This window comes from Miniopterus natalensis, chromosome 19 (assembly GCF_054644295.1).
Source record: "Miniopterus natalensis isolate mMinNat1 chromosome 19, mMinNat1.hap1, whole genome shotgun sequence".
In the NCBI taxonomy this organism is placed as follows: Eukaryota; Metazoa; Chordata; class Mammalia; order Chiroptera; family Miniopteridae; genus Miniopterus; species Miniopterus natalensis.
In genome coordinates, this window is record NC_142099.1 from 2,261,226 (window position 1) to 2,276,435 (window position 15,210).

At 51.7% G+C, this 15,210-nt stretch overlaps 1 protein-coding gene across 1 annotated transcript in view; it reads left to right on the plus strand.

Moving 5' to 3' along the window:
• Positions 1-10,459: 10,459 nt before the first annotated feature.
• Positions 10,460-15,210, plus strand: part of AGL (amylo-alpha-1,6-glucosidase and 4-alpha-glucanotransferase) — a 28,435-nt gene continuing 23,684 nt past the window's right edge. Inside the window, exons 1-2 of the mRNA XM_016204565.2 lie at positions 10,460-10,514; positions 14,924-15,134. Coding sequence (XP_016060051.2) covers positions 10,475-10,514; positions 14,924-15,134 — 251 coding nt within the window. The 5' untranslated portion in view covers positions 10,460-10,474. The remainder of the gene's footprint in view (positions 10,515-14,923; positions 15,135-15,210) is intronic.

Below are 15,210 nucleotides of genomic sequence, written 5' to 3' on the forward strand. Positions count from 1 at the left end.
GTGGCTCCTTTGGGCGGCTGGGCGGAGCCGGTTTACCCGGCGACCAGGGCGCCCCTCCCGGGCGGGGCTGCAGAACTGGATCAGCGGGACGGGCGCGGGGTAGGTTCCGCCACCGGACTGGGACGTTCTAGTTTATGCAAAGAAGCTTTTTTTTTTTTTTTTTTTTTTTTTTTTTGCCAACTGGTCATTGTGTTTCTGAGGGAATTAGGCTTTTGTCTGTAACTACGAAAGCATTTGAAAATATGCCCTCGAATGCTAAGACACACAGAAGAGCCTCCTTGCCGTTAGCAGGGTTGCCAGATCCAGCAAATTAAAATATAAGACACTTGATTAACGTTGCGTTTCAGACAGCCAGTCGTTCTTTGGTGCACGTGTTGACCTATGCAATATTTGGTGCTAATTATACTAAAAAAAAAAAGAAAAGACGACTCGTGGTTTTTCTGAAATTCCCATTTACCCTGGGTAACCCTGTATCTTATCTGGCAGCCCTGCCTGGGAAATAACAGTAAATGGCAAACTCTTTCAATTAAACTACAAAATACATAAAGGAGTCTGATTGCAAAGAACTGAAACCTCTGGAAGTGTGAATGATTGAGAGCAAAAGCATTATTTTATTTTGGAAAACTTACCCAGAAGTGGAGGAGTTTTGTTTCTTTTTAAGCCTTTAATCTTGTTGCTCACAAGACTCTTTTGCAAAAATAAGGAAGGGGCCCCGAGGGAACAACTATCGGAAAGTATTAAACGCCAGCCTCAGGCCGCGACCAGCTTGTGCCGACTGGAAAACAGACGGTCACAGGCGCCTTGGTCTGCGATCGCGGGCTGACGACCCACACTCGTGAACTCTCCAGGGCCATTTTCAGAGGAGATGAAGAGAGGGGGGACACACCATCACTTCAGCTGAAGAACGCGGCACAGTTAACGAAAGCCCCCCTCTGCGGGATTTTAGAGAAGGGCTTTGAATAGAGGTGACCCGGAGCCTGTTTTCTACCCACAGCCGCTTGGAAGGCGAAGGGAGGAAACCAGGTCAGCTGACCTTCAGCGCGACCTTGGGAAGCCTCAGGTGGCGCAGCTCCTGCACTTATAATCAGGCCCCAGAGCCTGGACACTGTGAATGTGGGGGCGGGGGGGGGCGCCCATAAAACAAATAATCCTCACAATACGTTGTCACAGTCTCGGGTGGCGCGTGGAAGCGGCTGAATTACGGGGCCCAGCACCGTCCAAAACCACCCGCTCCGGGCTTATCACTTCCCCGAAAGCCCCCGGCTCTGCTTCCCCTTATCACTCCCTCCCAGAAGTTCACTTCCACCAGGCTCCGTCTTCACCGCCTACCGTCAGCTGTGACGGAGGAAACCAAACGGACTAAAATGTCCAGCGGAGCCTGGACTCGTGAAAAGCAGACCCTCCTGGATCCCACATGAGGGCCTCGAAATTAGCCCTTCTCAGATATTTGACTTCAGAACCCCTTCAGGGCTCTAAAAAATTACTGTGAACCCCCCCTCCGCCCCCAGAGACTTTTGTTTATGTGGGTAATATATACCAATACCCACTGTATTGAAAATTAAAAGAAATATTTAAATATGTATTCACAAATTTGCTTTGAAATGAAAAATGAACTCACTGCATGGTAACATAAAATGTTTCACTGTTGCTTTTGTGATTGTTTAAAAAAAAAAATAAGAGCTTAGTGATGAGTAGTGTTGTTTAAATTTTTGCAGATCTCTCTGTAGCCTGGCTTCACCTACGGCGGCTGAACTCCCAGAGCTGCTTCCTTCCTCCATCTGCTGCGACATCGTATAAAGCACGTAGCCCGTGGAAAAACCCCACCGCGCAGAAGGCAAATGCGCCCCGCGAATGAGGCACTGCAAGGGCGACCATCCGCAGAGCACCTCGGCCAAGGCACGGTGCCCTCCTCAGTCTCACAATGACCCCAAGCGGAGGAAGGTGTTACGGGGGATCCTATGGCTGCGAATGCTACCGGGGGGCGGACATGGCCCACAGCCGGCAGGGAAAGGTGGTGGACGGGCTCTAAGCCGGATCCACTCACCTCCATCCTGAGCCTCGCTGCCAAGGCTGCCTGAGGCCCGACGGACCAGACTTACCAACCTTCCTTCCTGTTACGCCCAGCACTCGGTGAAGGACCACATTACAGTCGGACCCTCCGCCTGAGTGGACCTGCCTCACCTCCGTAAGCCCAAACCCGACATCTACGCTGGACTCGCCCTCGCGGGGCCTTCAATTAGGCCCATCTCGGCCAAACAGCCAAACGCATCCCCGCTGCTCCATCCTCCTGGCCCGCTTCCCACCTGGGCTGTGGCTATTGTCCGCTAAGCGCCTCCGGTGTCCCGTCGGCCTAACCAGCCGCTGTGTTCATCCTTCCAAAGTACACATCACGTGACGCCCACTCGGAAAACCGTCCCTTACTGCTTATCACCGAAGGAGTGAGTGTCCAGACTCCAGACAGGGGGTCAAACGGAACAATATCTGAAAGGCACAAGGCGCGGCCCAAAGGTAAGTATTTAATAAATGGTAGTTGAAAGAAAAAAAAAAAAATTGTAAGCATTGCTTTGTAAATCAAAGGCCCTGTCTCTCCAGCGCTATAAATAATAAATGGTTCCAAAATTGTCCATAGGCTTCTAACCAAACGCTCTTCACGAAACCCATCTCTCCTGTGTTCTCTGACACGGCCGTCCTCACAGTCCTCTCGCCCACCAGTGCAAGGTCACCTCACTTACGTAACGCTCCCTAAGTGAAGGGCGTAGAACTTCCCTCATAACCTTGTGTGGGGATCGCCTGAGATGACGTGTGGAGGGTGGTCGCTCCCCTGCCTGAAATTCTCCGGTAAGGGAGGGGATGCGCTGTGACGACCGATGCTCCTCCCTTCCCCTCTCGTGACCCCGTGGATCCTGCCGACAGTCCCGGTCGGAGCAGGCTTCCCGGAGCGTCGCTTTCATCAGCGTGCGCCGTGAGTCACCGTTGCCTGCAGCGTGAAATCCGCACTCTCCCTCGCCTGGCCGCGCCCTCGGCCTTCTCTCTGCTGCCCAGCAGGTGCCGGGACTCAGTCAGCTCCTCCGGGACAAGTAAAAGGACCGTGTTCTCGGAAGTCAGACCTGCTTGGGCTGAAGTCCCAGCTCTGTTCTTTGGTAGCTGGTTGACTCGGGGAGTCGCCTCCCCTGCTAATCTCAGTTTCTTGGTTTGAAGGAAGGAGATAAGGGTATGTACGCGGGGCTATTGTGATGTTTCCATGAGATAATATCACCTCACACCGGCACCTTGAATGTCTTTAATGCCTTAACGCAAGGAGAGCAAACCCAAACTCCATCTTAATGGAACTCGTTGGGAAATGCGAGCTGAAACGTGTGCCCAGAATACGGGACCCCGAAAACGACAGTGGACAGGGGTGGGGGGCAGTGGACGGGTGGAGCACTGATTGGATGAGTCTGGATGGAGCACAGAGCCTCCAGCGACTTCTCCTGCGAGAGGGGCTGGCCCAAGCGCCTGGGGCCGCCTGGTGGGCCAAATGCCACGAACTCCACCCACTCCCTGAGGGCTCCCCAGGCTCCCCGGGAAATGCCTCCTCCCCTCGGCCGCCTCCCGTCGGTTACACTCCAGTCCCAGGTCCCACCCGCACTCGGGGTGTGGGGATACACCAGGCATCAGTACCAGGAGACAGAGACCCTTTTGGACCGTTTTGGGGTCTCTTCCTCAAACTGACTTATCAAAAACCAAGTCATTGGGGCCCCGGCAGGGCGGCTCCCGCGCTGGTTTGACAGAGGGCAGTGCGAGCGAGAAGCGTATTTAATAACCGAGCCCCACGGGGGGTCTGAATACACGGGGAGCCTAGAGGGGACGCAGGGGACAACCTGAGGCCGGCCTAAAATCCTCCGTGTCTGGCTGGGGACCGGCCCTGACAGGAAGCTCGCGTTTGACGCCAGTAACTGTGAACCTCCACCTGGGGGCAGCAGATGCCGGGAAACTGCGCACCACCCACCAGGCCGCGGAGGGCACATTTATCTTCCCGGGTGGCGGCCCACGTTTTTTTCTGTCTGATTATTGGAAGGAGAGGGAGGTAACTGGTGTCTTTCCACCCACCCGAAGCGCTCCCCACGCGGGTCACTGTGTTCCTCCCGCAATTCCTAGGTCAGGAAGGGTCTTAGGCGTCTCCTATCAAGTTCTAGCCGACGACCTTTCCGAGCAACATTAAATTACAACAGTGTCACACCTGGGCTGGTGCAAAGTCAGTCTAGTTCAGAGTTGGCACCACTGGGGGAAATCCCAGGGGGAGAGACAGTGTCAGATAAAAGGGGGAATGTTTTGTGTACAAACAAGAGATGTTAAGGAGAAAGGCTTAGTGCCACAGGCACCCGTCTACAACACACTCCTATATCCACGTGGGTACTGAACACAGGGTCAGAGTTAGCACGACCCTGAGGGGAGCTGTCTCCACTATAAATGCCGGTAGCCTCAATTATGTTTTCTAAACACTAGGGTTTGAAAAGAAGGTTTCACAACTGGAGGTAAGTGGGCCAACGGGGTGTTCTTCCACACCCGGGGCGGCCTCCACCACCTGACACAGCTGTCTGCTGAAATCTGCCAACGGGACGGTTAAAAATAAACGGGGACACCCTTAAGGGAGCCGAATGATGGACATAGCCTTCCGTACTCATTTGTCTAGATCAGCTGTCTCCAAATGTTTTTACTCATGAGCCCTTAACAGAAATTTGAAATACTATGTATCCTTCACGAATTTTGTAAGAGGAGAGCCTAATATTTTTTAACACATTTAAAAGTTTGTTTATCTGTGGGTTAATCTTACATTAGTGCTAGTGTGAGTCAGGGTTCGGCTATGCCCATTTTTCATTTATATTTATAGCACTAAAACACTGTTCTTCTACATAAATAGATGACAATGAAAGTTTTGTTAGGAAAACTTAAAATATATCAGGTTGGGGAACAATCTGAGAGATAAAAGGAAAATCCTGAGAATGTTATTGGAGGCAAAATAAAAGTGTTTCAAGGAGGGAGAGGGTAGCAATGTTGGGTGCCACTGAGACATCGAGTAAGGCAGGAAAAGAGATTTAGCATCCTGATGGTCACTGGCAACCTTAACAGGGGTCAGGGACGGGTACAGAGCAGCGATTCTCAACTGGAGGCAGCTTTGCCCAGCAGGGGTCATTGGGCAACGTCTGAAGACAGTTTTTGGTTGTCACAGCTGGTTGCAGTCCTTAGCAGATGCCACAACGGGGACAGAAGGGGAGGGAATTTAGGGTGCTAGCAGCAGTACTATTGAGCAACACATCATAGAACCTTAGCTGGGCAAGGAGGGGCGTGAATAAGGCAGACAGGCGAGAAGACAAAGCACGAGTTAACAAACATACTATGTAGGATAAAATTTTATCCAAGGCAAAATACAGATACGGCCAGTGACTCCAATCTATGTTACAAATATGCGAGCTAAGATAGGAGCTGTCCCAGAGTAGGGCATGCAGAACAAAGCTTTATCATCAATAAATGTGTAATAAGGGTCCCTTTGTGGTGGGCATCTGAGTTCAACCAGAGCTCAGGGTGAATTTTACAATGTTGTAGGGGTAGGGTTGAAAAATAGGCTTCACTGAGGAAACTCAAGGGGTCAGCAACAAGAACAATCACAGGTCCTGTGACTCTCTCATTTTCCCGATAAAGAAGCATGCGGGAGCCTGGGCCACCTGACGGACACTCAGCCCAATACTCGAGGGAAGAGGCCCGCCTGCTGTTGCTCTCCTGTCTTAGAGGGCAGGCAGGGCAGCCCCCTTATTAGATCCCAGACAACGTGAATGGCAGGCGGTCTGGATGGCATGCTGTTTGTTTAGGGGACATGATTGTGAAAACTGGCTGGCCAGCACCTGAGGACAGACAGCAGAGACCACAGGAAGTCGTGGTTCCTGCGAGGGGGTAAAATGACGCCATCAGTCTAACAGGAAGCTGAGTCCAAGTGTGGCTTCTCCCTCAACCGAAGGGTGATTCCTGGTTCCCAATGGCCCTTTGGTTTAGGAAATCGAGAATGAGCTCTTGGGGTTGCTTTCGGACAATCTTGCTTCTTATGCCATGAAAGTCTAGCTACCGTTCAATAAATAACATTTAGGATAGCTTGTTGTAATTGTATTTCAACAGGCTTCTCTCGCTTTATTTCTTCACCATCCTGTGTGGTTTTAAGAGAAAAGAACAGAGAACACGGTTTCAAAGTGAAGGGGGGGGTCTTAGGAAACAGACCGTAATGCTGTTGGCACTTGCCAACTAACAACTTGCAAGTGTAACTTACAGAGACTATTTCTAGATGTGGCTTCCGATACAGAAGCCAAAACAGCCTGTACACAAGCACCTGAATTTCAGAATGGCAGCATGTGCCTTGAGGGTTTTTTCCTTAAGATGGGAAAAAAGTAGAAAACAGAGAGGAGAGAGAAGAGAAAATGTCCAATAAAGACTTTCCCCTTGCTCGGTTCAGGGTTCTAGAGTAAGATAATAGGAAACCTATGGAGCTGCTGCTGGGAAAGATGAAGGCCAGGATTCCTATAACACTGTGAAAAGCCATACAAAACAGAAAGTTGAATGTGGCAGAGAAAGCTATCGAGTAGTGCCTTTTTTTTTTTAATATGTTTTTATTGATTTTAGGCAGGAAGGGAGGAGAGACAGAAACATTGACCAGCTGCCTCCTGCATGCCCCTTGCTGAGGACCTGAGCCTGCAACCTGGGCGTGTGCCCTGAGCGGGAATCGAACAGAGGACATCCTGGTACCTGGGATGATGTTCGACCAATTGAGCCGCAGCAGCCGGGCGGGGTTTTATTTTTAAACGTACTCCAAAGCTACCCAAACATATGCAACACTGAAATGAATGGCAACTCCTCTTTCTGACAGAACGCAACAATAGGTGCTGTGTCCACTACCTGGGGTCCAAGTTCCCCCCGGGAACAAGGATCTGCCGCTTGACTGAAAGTGTTGTAGTTAAGGGTATTGTGACCGCATTTCACCCATTCGGACTGAATCTTTACCTAGTGATGCCAACCTGGAAGGGATCCCAGGCCATCTCTGAAACTGTGCTGTTTTATTCTACAAAAAAATTAGTTGTACGGCCTCATCTGTCCCCCTTGTCTCTGTGTAATCCGTAACACCTGGCGGCCACGCCTGGAGATGAATTAACCCTAGAAACTAGTTCCCCTCTACTACCAGTATTTTCTCTGTAACCAAAGAAGCCATCCTTCGCCTTGAAAGAACATGTAACCTGTGCTCATGGAATAAACTTTCCAAAGTGCTGATTCATTCCGTGTAATCTTCAAGTTTCGCCGATTATCCACTAGGCTGCATCCACAATACTCAGACCCCGTATCGCTGCGTGAGCAGGAAAACGATTCCCACGGCCACTGTAAACTGAGAAGAGGGCTTTTTTTAAACTTCAGGCAATTAAAATAGATTGGCCTTTGCAGTCACACCCCTGACCTTCCTCCGAGTTCACTTGATCGGCAGTGACACACGTCAGTCAAGTGTTCTGGTAAATGGGGTTGTGCTGGTCACTAAGCTGAGAGTTGACAGAGCAAGTACCACTCCTAGATGATGCGCCATCCGAGTTTATTTCCCCAAAATGCACTGTGCGATGCCCTGTGGCATAAATACCCACGCTGAGGATTAGCCAGAGTACCTGCGTTTTCAGTTCTGGCTTCGTATTACCGCTTGAACACCTACCCCCAGGAGGGAGACCCACTTAGCTGCTGAGAACTGAATAATGCCTGAGTCTATAGAGCTTTGAAACAAGAAAACAACCAGTAATGACGCGGTAAGACTGTAGCCCTGTCTCAACATCATTTAAATACTGTAATTCAGCCACACTGAGTCAAAGGGCACAAGGGCTCACTTTAGCACTATTTCCAGAACGCCTCCATACTCCTACTTCACAGTAAGTTAGGTCCAAAACTACACGAGAGTTACTGAGTTTGATGCAGTGTCTCTTGGGGAAAGGAGAGGGGAGAACCGTTGTTGTTTGTCTCCCAAGATGTTCCATGAAGGGCTTGCTACACACCAGGCCAGCACCTCCAGTTCCAGGGCCTGGGGATCAAGGGGGAAAGATACACTTTCCCCTGGAGGAGCTCAGAGTCCGGTAGGAGAGGCAGACCTGCAACTGTTACTATCCTGTGGCTGTTACCATCCTGTGACTGTTACTATCCGGTGGCTGTTACTATCCTGTGGCTGTTACTATCCTGTGGCTGTTACTATCTTGTGACTGTTACTATCCTGTGGCTGTTACTATCCTGTGGCTGTTACTATCCTGTGACTGTTACTATCCTGTGGCTGTTACTATCCTGTGACTGTTACTATCCTGTGGCTGTTATTATCCTGTGACTGTTACTATCCTGTGACTTTTACTATCCAGTGACTGTTACTATCCTGTGGCTGTTACTATCCTGTGGCTGTTACTATCCAGTGACTGTTACTATCCTGTGGCTGTTACTCTCCTGTGACTGTTGTCAGCGTGTCTGATGCATCCTTCCACCTGGAAGGCTTTGTTTTGAGAGTGGTTTGTTTTCCACCATTTGGAGCTGGGTGAGACTCCCCCAAAGTCAGCTACCCAGTCAACTCCTGGCCATAACTGACTTAGAGCCCAGAAGGGGCTGAGTGACACGCAGACCCCGAGGAGAAGGCCTTTCCCTGACTCTGTCCCTAACAGCGCTCCTTCCCTGCACAAACTCCTGGCTGCGTTCCCGGAGGAGGTGGCTCGCCTGGTTGCTAAACTTCGGAAGAAGAACTGGGTGCGCTTGGCTCCCCGTCCTTCCTCCTGGGAGTCACCCTGCGCTGACCTGACTTCCCCGGTCCTGTGCCGGGGAGGCCGGCGGGCCCGGGCTTGAGGTTCAGCAAGCTCGCCGGGCGGGCAGGTCCAAGGTGGCCTGTCCAGCCGGACTTTCTTGGGGGCGGGGCGGGCAAGTTTGTTCGCTGCGTGTTCTGGGTGCGAGTCATAACCTCGCCTGGAGACGGGAAGCCCTGAGGGGTTGAGAAGCCTCTCTCCGGGCGGTCAGCGGGGCCAGGTCCCCAACTTCTGGCCTCCAGTGTGCGCAGCTGAGGCAGCAGCCATCCTCGATCTCACGCGACCTTGCACCTTCGGGGCAGCCCCGTGGACACGGGTGGGCGCGGCCCGGGTGGCTGTGACCTGGCCGCCCCGCCCCACCCCCTCGCGAGGTGGCCCCGGGTGGCACTAGAGGCGCCGGGGCACGTGCGCGGGGCTGCACCAGGCCCCGCGTTTGAGACTCGGGGGAACCAAGGCTCAGACGCCTTAGGCCAGGGACACTTAGGCCACGAGAAACATAAAGATAAAAACCAAAACGAAGGCACAAAACACCTGGTGGGCCCGGCCCAGGAAGCGGGGTCGCCTGCCCCCTCCCCCGGTGCACCAGGCGACCGTGCCGCGGGCGGCCCGGGCTGGCTCCGCCGCGCTCAGCAGCTCGCGGGCCGCGACGGGAGGACACCGGGCGACCCCGCACCTGCCCCGCGGGGACGGAAGAGCCGCAGCCCGGCTGGGCCTGCACCACGCTCTCGCGAGACTAGCGGCGCGGCGCCCCCGGAAGTGGGCGAGAAAAAGCTGTCCGCCGCCACCGGGGGCGCGGTTCTCAGAGGTCCCGGGGCTCGAGGGTCCCCGCGGGGACCAGCGCGAGGCGGAGTCCGGGGGGGGAAGCTCTAGGCCACGCCCACAGGGCCGGGCCACGCCCACCGAGCCTGGCCACGCCCACGACGGCCTGCTCGCGGCCCAGGCGGCGCGGCAGCCCCGCCCCTGTCCTCCCCGCCCGCAGCCCAGGGGCGCCGGGCCCCGCAGCGCCCCAGGAGCCGCACGTCCAGCCCGCTCGGAGTAAGCGCGGGGCGGGCGGCGCGGGGGGGAAGCCGCTTTCTATCTATAGCCCGGCCGCGCGTCCCATGTCCGGCGCCGCTATTCCGGGGCAGCAACTGCCGCCCGGGCCCCCCGCCCCCACTGGAGGCGCGACCCGGGCCGGGGAGCGGGCGCGCCCCACCTGTTCCCGGGACGGGCCTCGCGGCCGCAGACGCGCCGCCCGGAGCCGCCTGAGCCCGGGCCTGGGGCTCCGCCGCCCGCCCGCTTCCAAAGCGCGTTGCTCTGGGCTTTGCTTTTTTGGAGGGGTTTTGTTTTTTAATCGTAAGAATCTATAAAACTATTTTTGCTTCGGTCGTCTGTGTTTCTGGAGCGCAAAGCCCTCTGTCACTGGCCTCCCCTGGCCTGGGCGGCCCCCCGTTGCTCCGCTAGGGTGACAATAGCTCAGGACATGTAAGTGCGGCCGCCGGGCCGGGCAGGGGGGCGGCTGTTCTTTATCCTGACTTTCCTCGGGCGCGTTTCTTCCAGGGGTCACCCGCCCGAGCCCGGAGCTCTTTTCATTCTGCTGGGAGACCTCAGATCCCGTAGACGCCAAAATGGGGCACAGTAAGCAGGTCAGGATTTTACTGCTGAACGAAATGGAGAAGCTGGAGAAGACCCTCTTCAGGCTTGAGCAAGGTCAGTCGCAGTGGCTGGGTGTCTTTAGGATCTTTTAATTCGTTGTCATACTACGTGTGTTTTTTAACTTTAAGACGGGTATCGTTTCCAAGGGCCCTTCGAAACTTGATTTCTGCACAGGCCGGGCTGGGTTCTAAGAGGATCAGTCATGAAAGCTGATTTCAGTTGAGAATATTTTGTATCAGTCGCGTTGAAACAGGGATTAAATGGTCCATTTTTCTTTGCATGCTGACTCCCGCTTCACACAGGAGTTGGTAAATTGGTTTATATGTCATTTTAATTTGGCTACAGCTGCAGTGTTGCTTATTTATAGCTCCTACTCTTTTCCTTTATTGGAATTTTGAATTCGTAAAATAGATCACAGCAAGAAAGCAAACTGTTATTTATGTTTATCAAAAGCCTCTCAAATGTGGAAAAGGTAAAAGCTGAAAATATTTTTTTGCCAAATAAAAAGTGAAATAACTGATAGGATCATGTTGAATTGTATTTGAGCCTTTTAAAAGATCCAGTTATATTTCCATAAGGCCGACTCAGTAGCTGTTTTATTTTCCTAGACTTTTTAATTTTTTTCAGCGTCGAAAAGCATTTCACCCTTACTTCTGTCAATGTAGTTTGGGAAGCAGAAGTTTCATGTATGGGAAATAAAATGCGACCCCTTTTATTTACCAAATGGATGTTGTTACTGGTAAACATTTTGAAGGAACCTTGCCCCCAATATCTTGAGTTAAATTTTTGAAAAAATTTCAACCATCGAATGCGTTCCCTCCACACCAAGCCTTCACCTTCCTTTTTGACTGTTAAAATCACCAAGCACTCCATTTTCGGCTGCCTGACTGCACTTTTCTGGCTTTGATTTTCTCCTGCCCTCGAGTGCTCTTTTCCTCTTGGTGGTGTCTCTTGCTGTGCTCTTTTCTCCCACATTTCTCTTAGTTGTACGTACATGCCGGCAAGGAGCCCTTTTTCATTTTTCTGTTCTCCTGCCCTCGAAGAGTTATCCACCCTCATGCTCTCGCTGTGCCCTCCACGTCCGTGACTCCCTTTGGAAGATGGGCCTTCCCCGGGCGAGAGTGTGTCTCGTTGCTCCCGGTGATTGGTGCCCTACATTTTTGCAGTTCCCTTGTTAATCGCCTCCCCCCGGGGCCTTTTCTCATGCTGGTTCCTACACTTCCACTCACTGAGATCCCTTTCCCGTCACTCTGTGTGCTCCCTACCTCCCAGCCCTCGGCTGGAGCCCCACCTCCTCCGGGAAGTCTGCACGGTTTCCTACCGTTCTCTGTGATTTCTGGTTACACGGTGGGGCTGAACCGCGAGGCAGTGTCTAAAAGCTTGTTATTCTTGGAGTATCGGACTAGAGTCGACGATCTTACAGTACTACAGACCCCACGGACAACAGTTAATGAGTCTCTGTGGATCGACTGCCGAACCGTTTTTCAAGCGAGCAAAAACTGTAAATCCAGCCAAGCTACTTGCAGAGGGGACTGGGGAGGTTTATAAACTAAGAGCCATGTGGTTGACTCTTAGTCTAGTTAAAACCAGTAAATTCATCCCAGTGGTATAAATGGGAACATAGCCAGTGTTTTTGTGCTGTACGGATCTGATCATAGTGTTTTACAAGGTCGTCGTAACATGGAAAGTGAAGAGAAGGGGCACCGGGCACCGGAAATCACTGAGAAAACGTGCCCGGGGAAGGAGGGGGGTTTAACTCCACCAGAGGAGAGAAAGGCGGGCAGAGTGTGAGACGTTTTCACAGTGTTAGGACTCGGCAACCAGTTAAGTACGGGAGAAAAAAGCAAAGCTGGCAATTTTTGGTTCCTTCATGTTTAACCGGTTACCAAGCCTTTCTTCACTTTTTCTTTCCTTTTCGCTTTTCCCTGAAAAAGGGTTCCTCCTCATTGATAAGGCTAATATCTCTGTAGATTCCTCTAATTCAGCAAGTCCAAGACCAAGCAACTGTCTTTTCTGGCCGGATCAGAGCCTTTCCCTGTTTTTCTGTCTCACTTAGCGGCAGAGCAGTGAACAGAATCCGTGTTCCCCACACCTGGACTCCCTCCATCCCTCACACAGGTCGGTCAAAGTTCGGTTTTTAGTTTTCGTGAAGAAACTATTTATAAAGGTTCCTCGGTTCGGAGCTCGAGTCTGTGTAAGCGGAGTGGAGGGAACGCGGTGGAAAACTTAGCTGACAACGAGAGTTGCATCGGTCACCCTGCCAGCTGCCCGCAGGAGGGGCCCTGGTGTGCGGAACAGGACGGGCACACCGTGTGCTGCTGGGGCCCAAGCTAATTTTAGCAAACCCTGCGACTCGTCATGGAATCTGACATACCCTGAGTATTCCAGTGCTTCATTTACTGTACGGAAGAATTTCGGTTTCAGGAGCTGGGATTGGAGCCTGCGGAGTGGCTCTGTACCCTTGGGGGATGCCCTGATCTGTCGGGACATAGAAAGAAACTCGAGGATTCATCTTTCTTTTCTTCCGTCTTTTTCCTTTCTCTCTCTCCCCCTGTCTACCTATCTATATTTATTTTTAAAAAGTAACTCAAGCCCTGGCCAGTGTGGCTGGGTTGGTCAGAGCATCGTCCTGTGCACCCAAAGGTTGCGGGTTCGATCCCCAGTCGGGGTGCATACAGGAGGCAGCTGATGGAAGGTTCTCTCTCAGATCAGTGTTTCTCTCTTTCTCTCCTTTCCTTTCTCAAATCAATAAAAACGTATCCTCAGGTGAGGATTGAAGTGAAAAGTAATTCCATTTTGCTGGTACTTGAGCTGACGATGGTAATTTCAGTTTGTGTGTCAGGAGGCCGTAGGTCTGGACGTGGCTCAGGCTCTCACCGTCACTGGCGCTTGCCGTGTGTTGCCACAGATTAATTATACTTTACCCGAGCCAGGTCACGCAGGCGTTGTACTATCCTAAGTGGTAGAGTCTTTTTGTAAAGATACAAAAGGTTGCGTCGTGAGGGCGACGTATTGTGCAAGTTACGGTAGAAGAGCTCCTTCCGTTTGGGCTTGGGTATCTCTGCGTGGTGTTTTTTCAAATCTGGGGCCATTAAACCAAGTTCCAAAATAAACAGAACTTGGAGTCTTTAAATTACTTTATCACAAGATGTTTAAAATGAATGAAATGTATTTAATCACACTCCTTTCACAGACCGATATGGTCCATATTAAATTTTAGTGAGAGTTAAAAGATTCTTCCATCCGTTAATAAATAAAATTAGTTACGAAAATAGTGTTTATCTTATTTACATCTTACCCCTATTTTGGTGTTTTATAATTTACACAATCTATTCAAGCATCGGGCATTACATTGCATGAAAAACTAAATATGCACATTTGGAGAATGCTTTCCTGAATATAGACCACTGGTCCAAATGCCGCTGTAGAGTATTTGGATGTCTTGACCTTTGTACCCCGAATCCTTGTGTAATTATAAAAACAATATTTGCATAAACCGAGTGGGGACAGGTTGTTTAAATATGCTCAGGCCGCTCACCTTGTACCTGTTCGGAACGCCACGGTTTCCTCTGGGACGGATTTAGTCGTTCTTGCAGGGATGTAGATATTTCACGGCCACCGAGCATGGAAACCTTAGATTTTAATTCTTCAGACAATCATTTCTCAGTCCATGTCTTCATAAGTGTAGTGTGGACAGGCTTAAGTAACTGAACCGCGAGGAGTAGGGGTGCAGGCGGGGGCTTGCTGGAGCCATTCGAGGGGCTCTGAGAGCCGAGGGTGCCTGTTCCCCATTCAGTGATGTCCTGGTAGCTTGAGCTGGGCCGTGGCCAGACTGGTTGCACCTGGCGGTCAGCGAACTGCAAACCGGAGCTCCTGGTCACCCAGCCCCACTCCCCACCCAGCCACCTACTGACCCCTTGTTCCCACTCCTTGGGATCGGAGCAGAAATCAGCCGGCCCCGGGGGCTCAGAGGCCCCTAGAACTCCTGCTAGACCCTGGCTTCTGCCTCCCTAGAGGTGGGCTCCTCTCGGGAGACTGGCTCCCTCCAGACGGCGAGAGAGCTGTCCCGTGACGCCTCCATGTTTTACAGACGGTCACATACTCTAACCCCACAGAGAAACTCGCTTCTCTGTTGCAGTTTAAAAAATACTAGCCAAGGCCTCTGGTCACATGGCCAGTGCTGGGCAGTCAGTTCCGGGTGGGGGTGGGAGCCAGAAGGGGCCAGGGGAAGTGGGCGGGACAGGAGAGAGCACAGTTATACCATGTGTACTGTATGTTAAAATACAAAACCCAGCCGAACCGGAGGCAGAGTAGTTCCCCAGACGGCATTACGTATGTGGAGTTTTGTTAAACGTAGCTGGGAAGTCATAGCTCTTGTGATACCTTAACTGAAACATCAGTTTTGTTAATGAGGTCGTTTAAGTCCCACAATGAAAGTCTATGAAAATGTGCTTTTTGTTCAGGGTTTGAACTGCAGTTTCGGTTGGGCCCGACGCTACAGGGAAAAGCAGTTACCGTGCATACAAATTACCCGCTTCCCGGGCAAACATTTCATCGAGAAAAATTCCGCTCCCTGCAATGGGAACACCCATCGGGAAGAGAAGACGATTCTGATAAGCACTGTGCCCTTCACCTTCAACAGGCCGGGTCCTTTCAGTACCACTTCCTTCAGGGGTAAGCCCCCGCTCAGGTGTGAAGAGGGAACTTACTTTAGTCTATCGTTTAAGGTAATCCAGTTTGTGACAAGTTA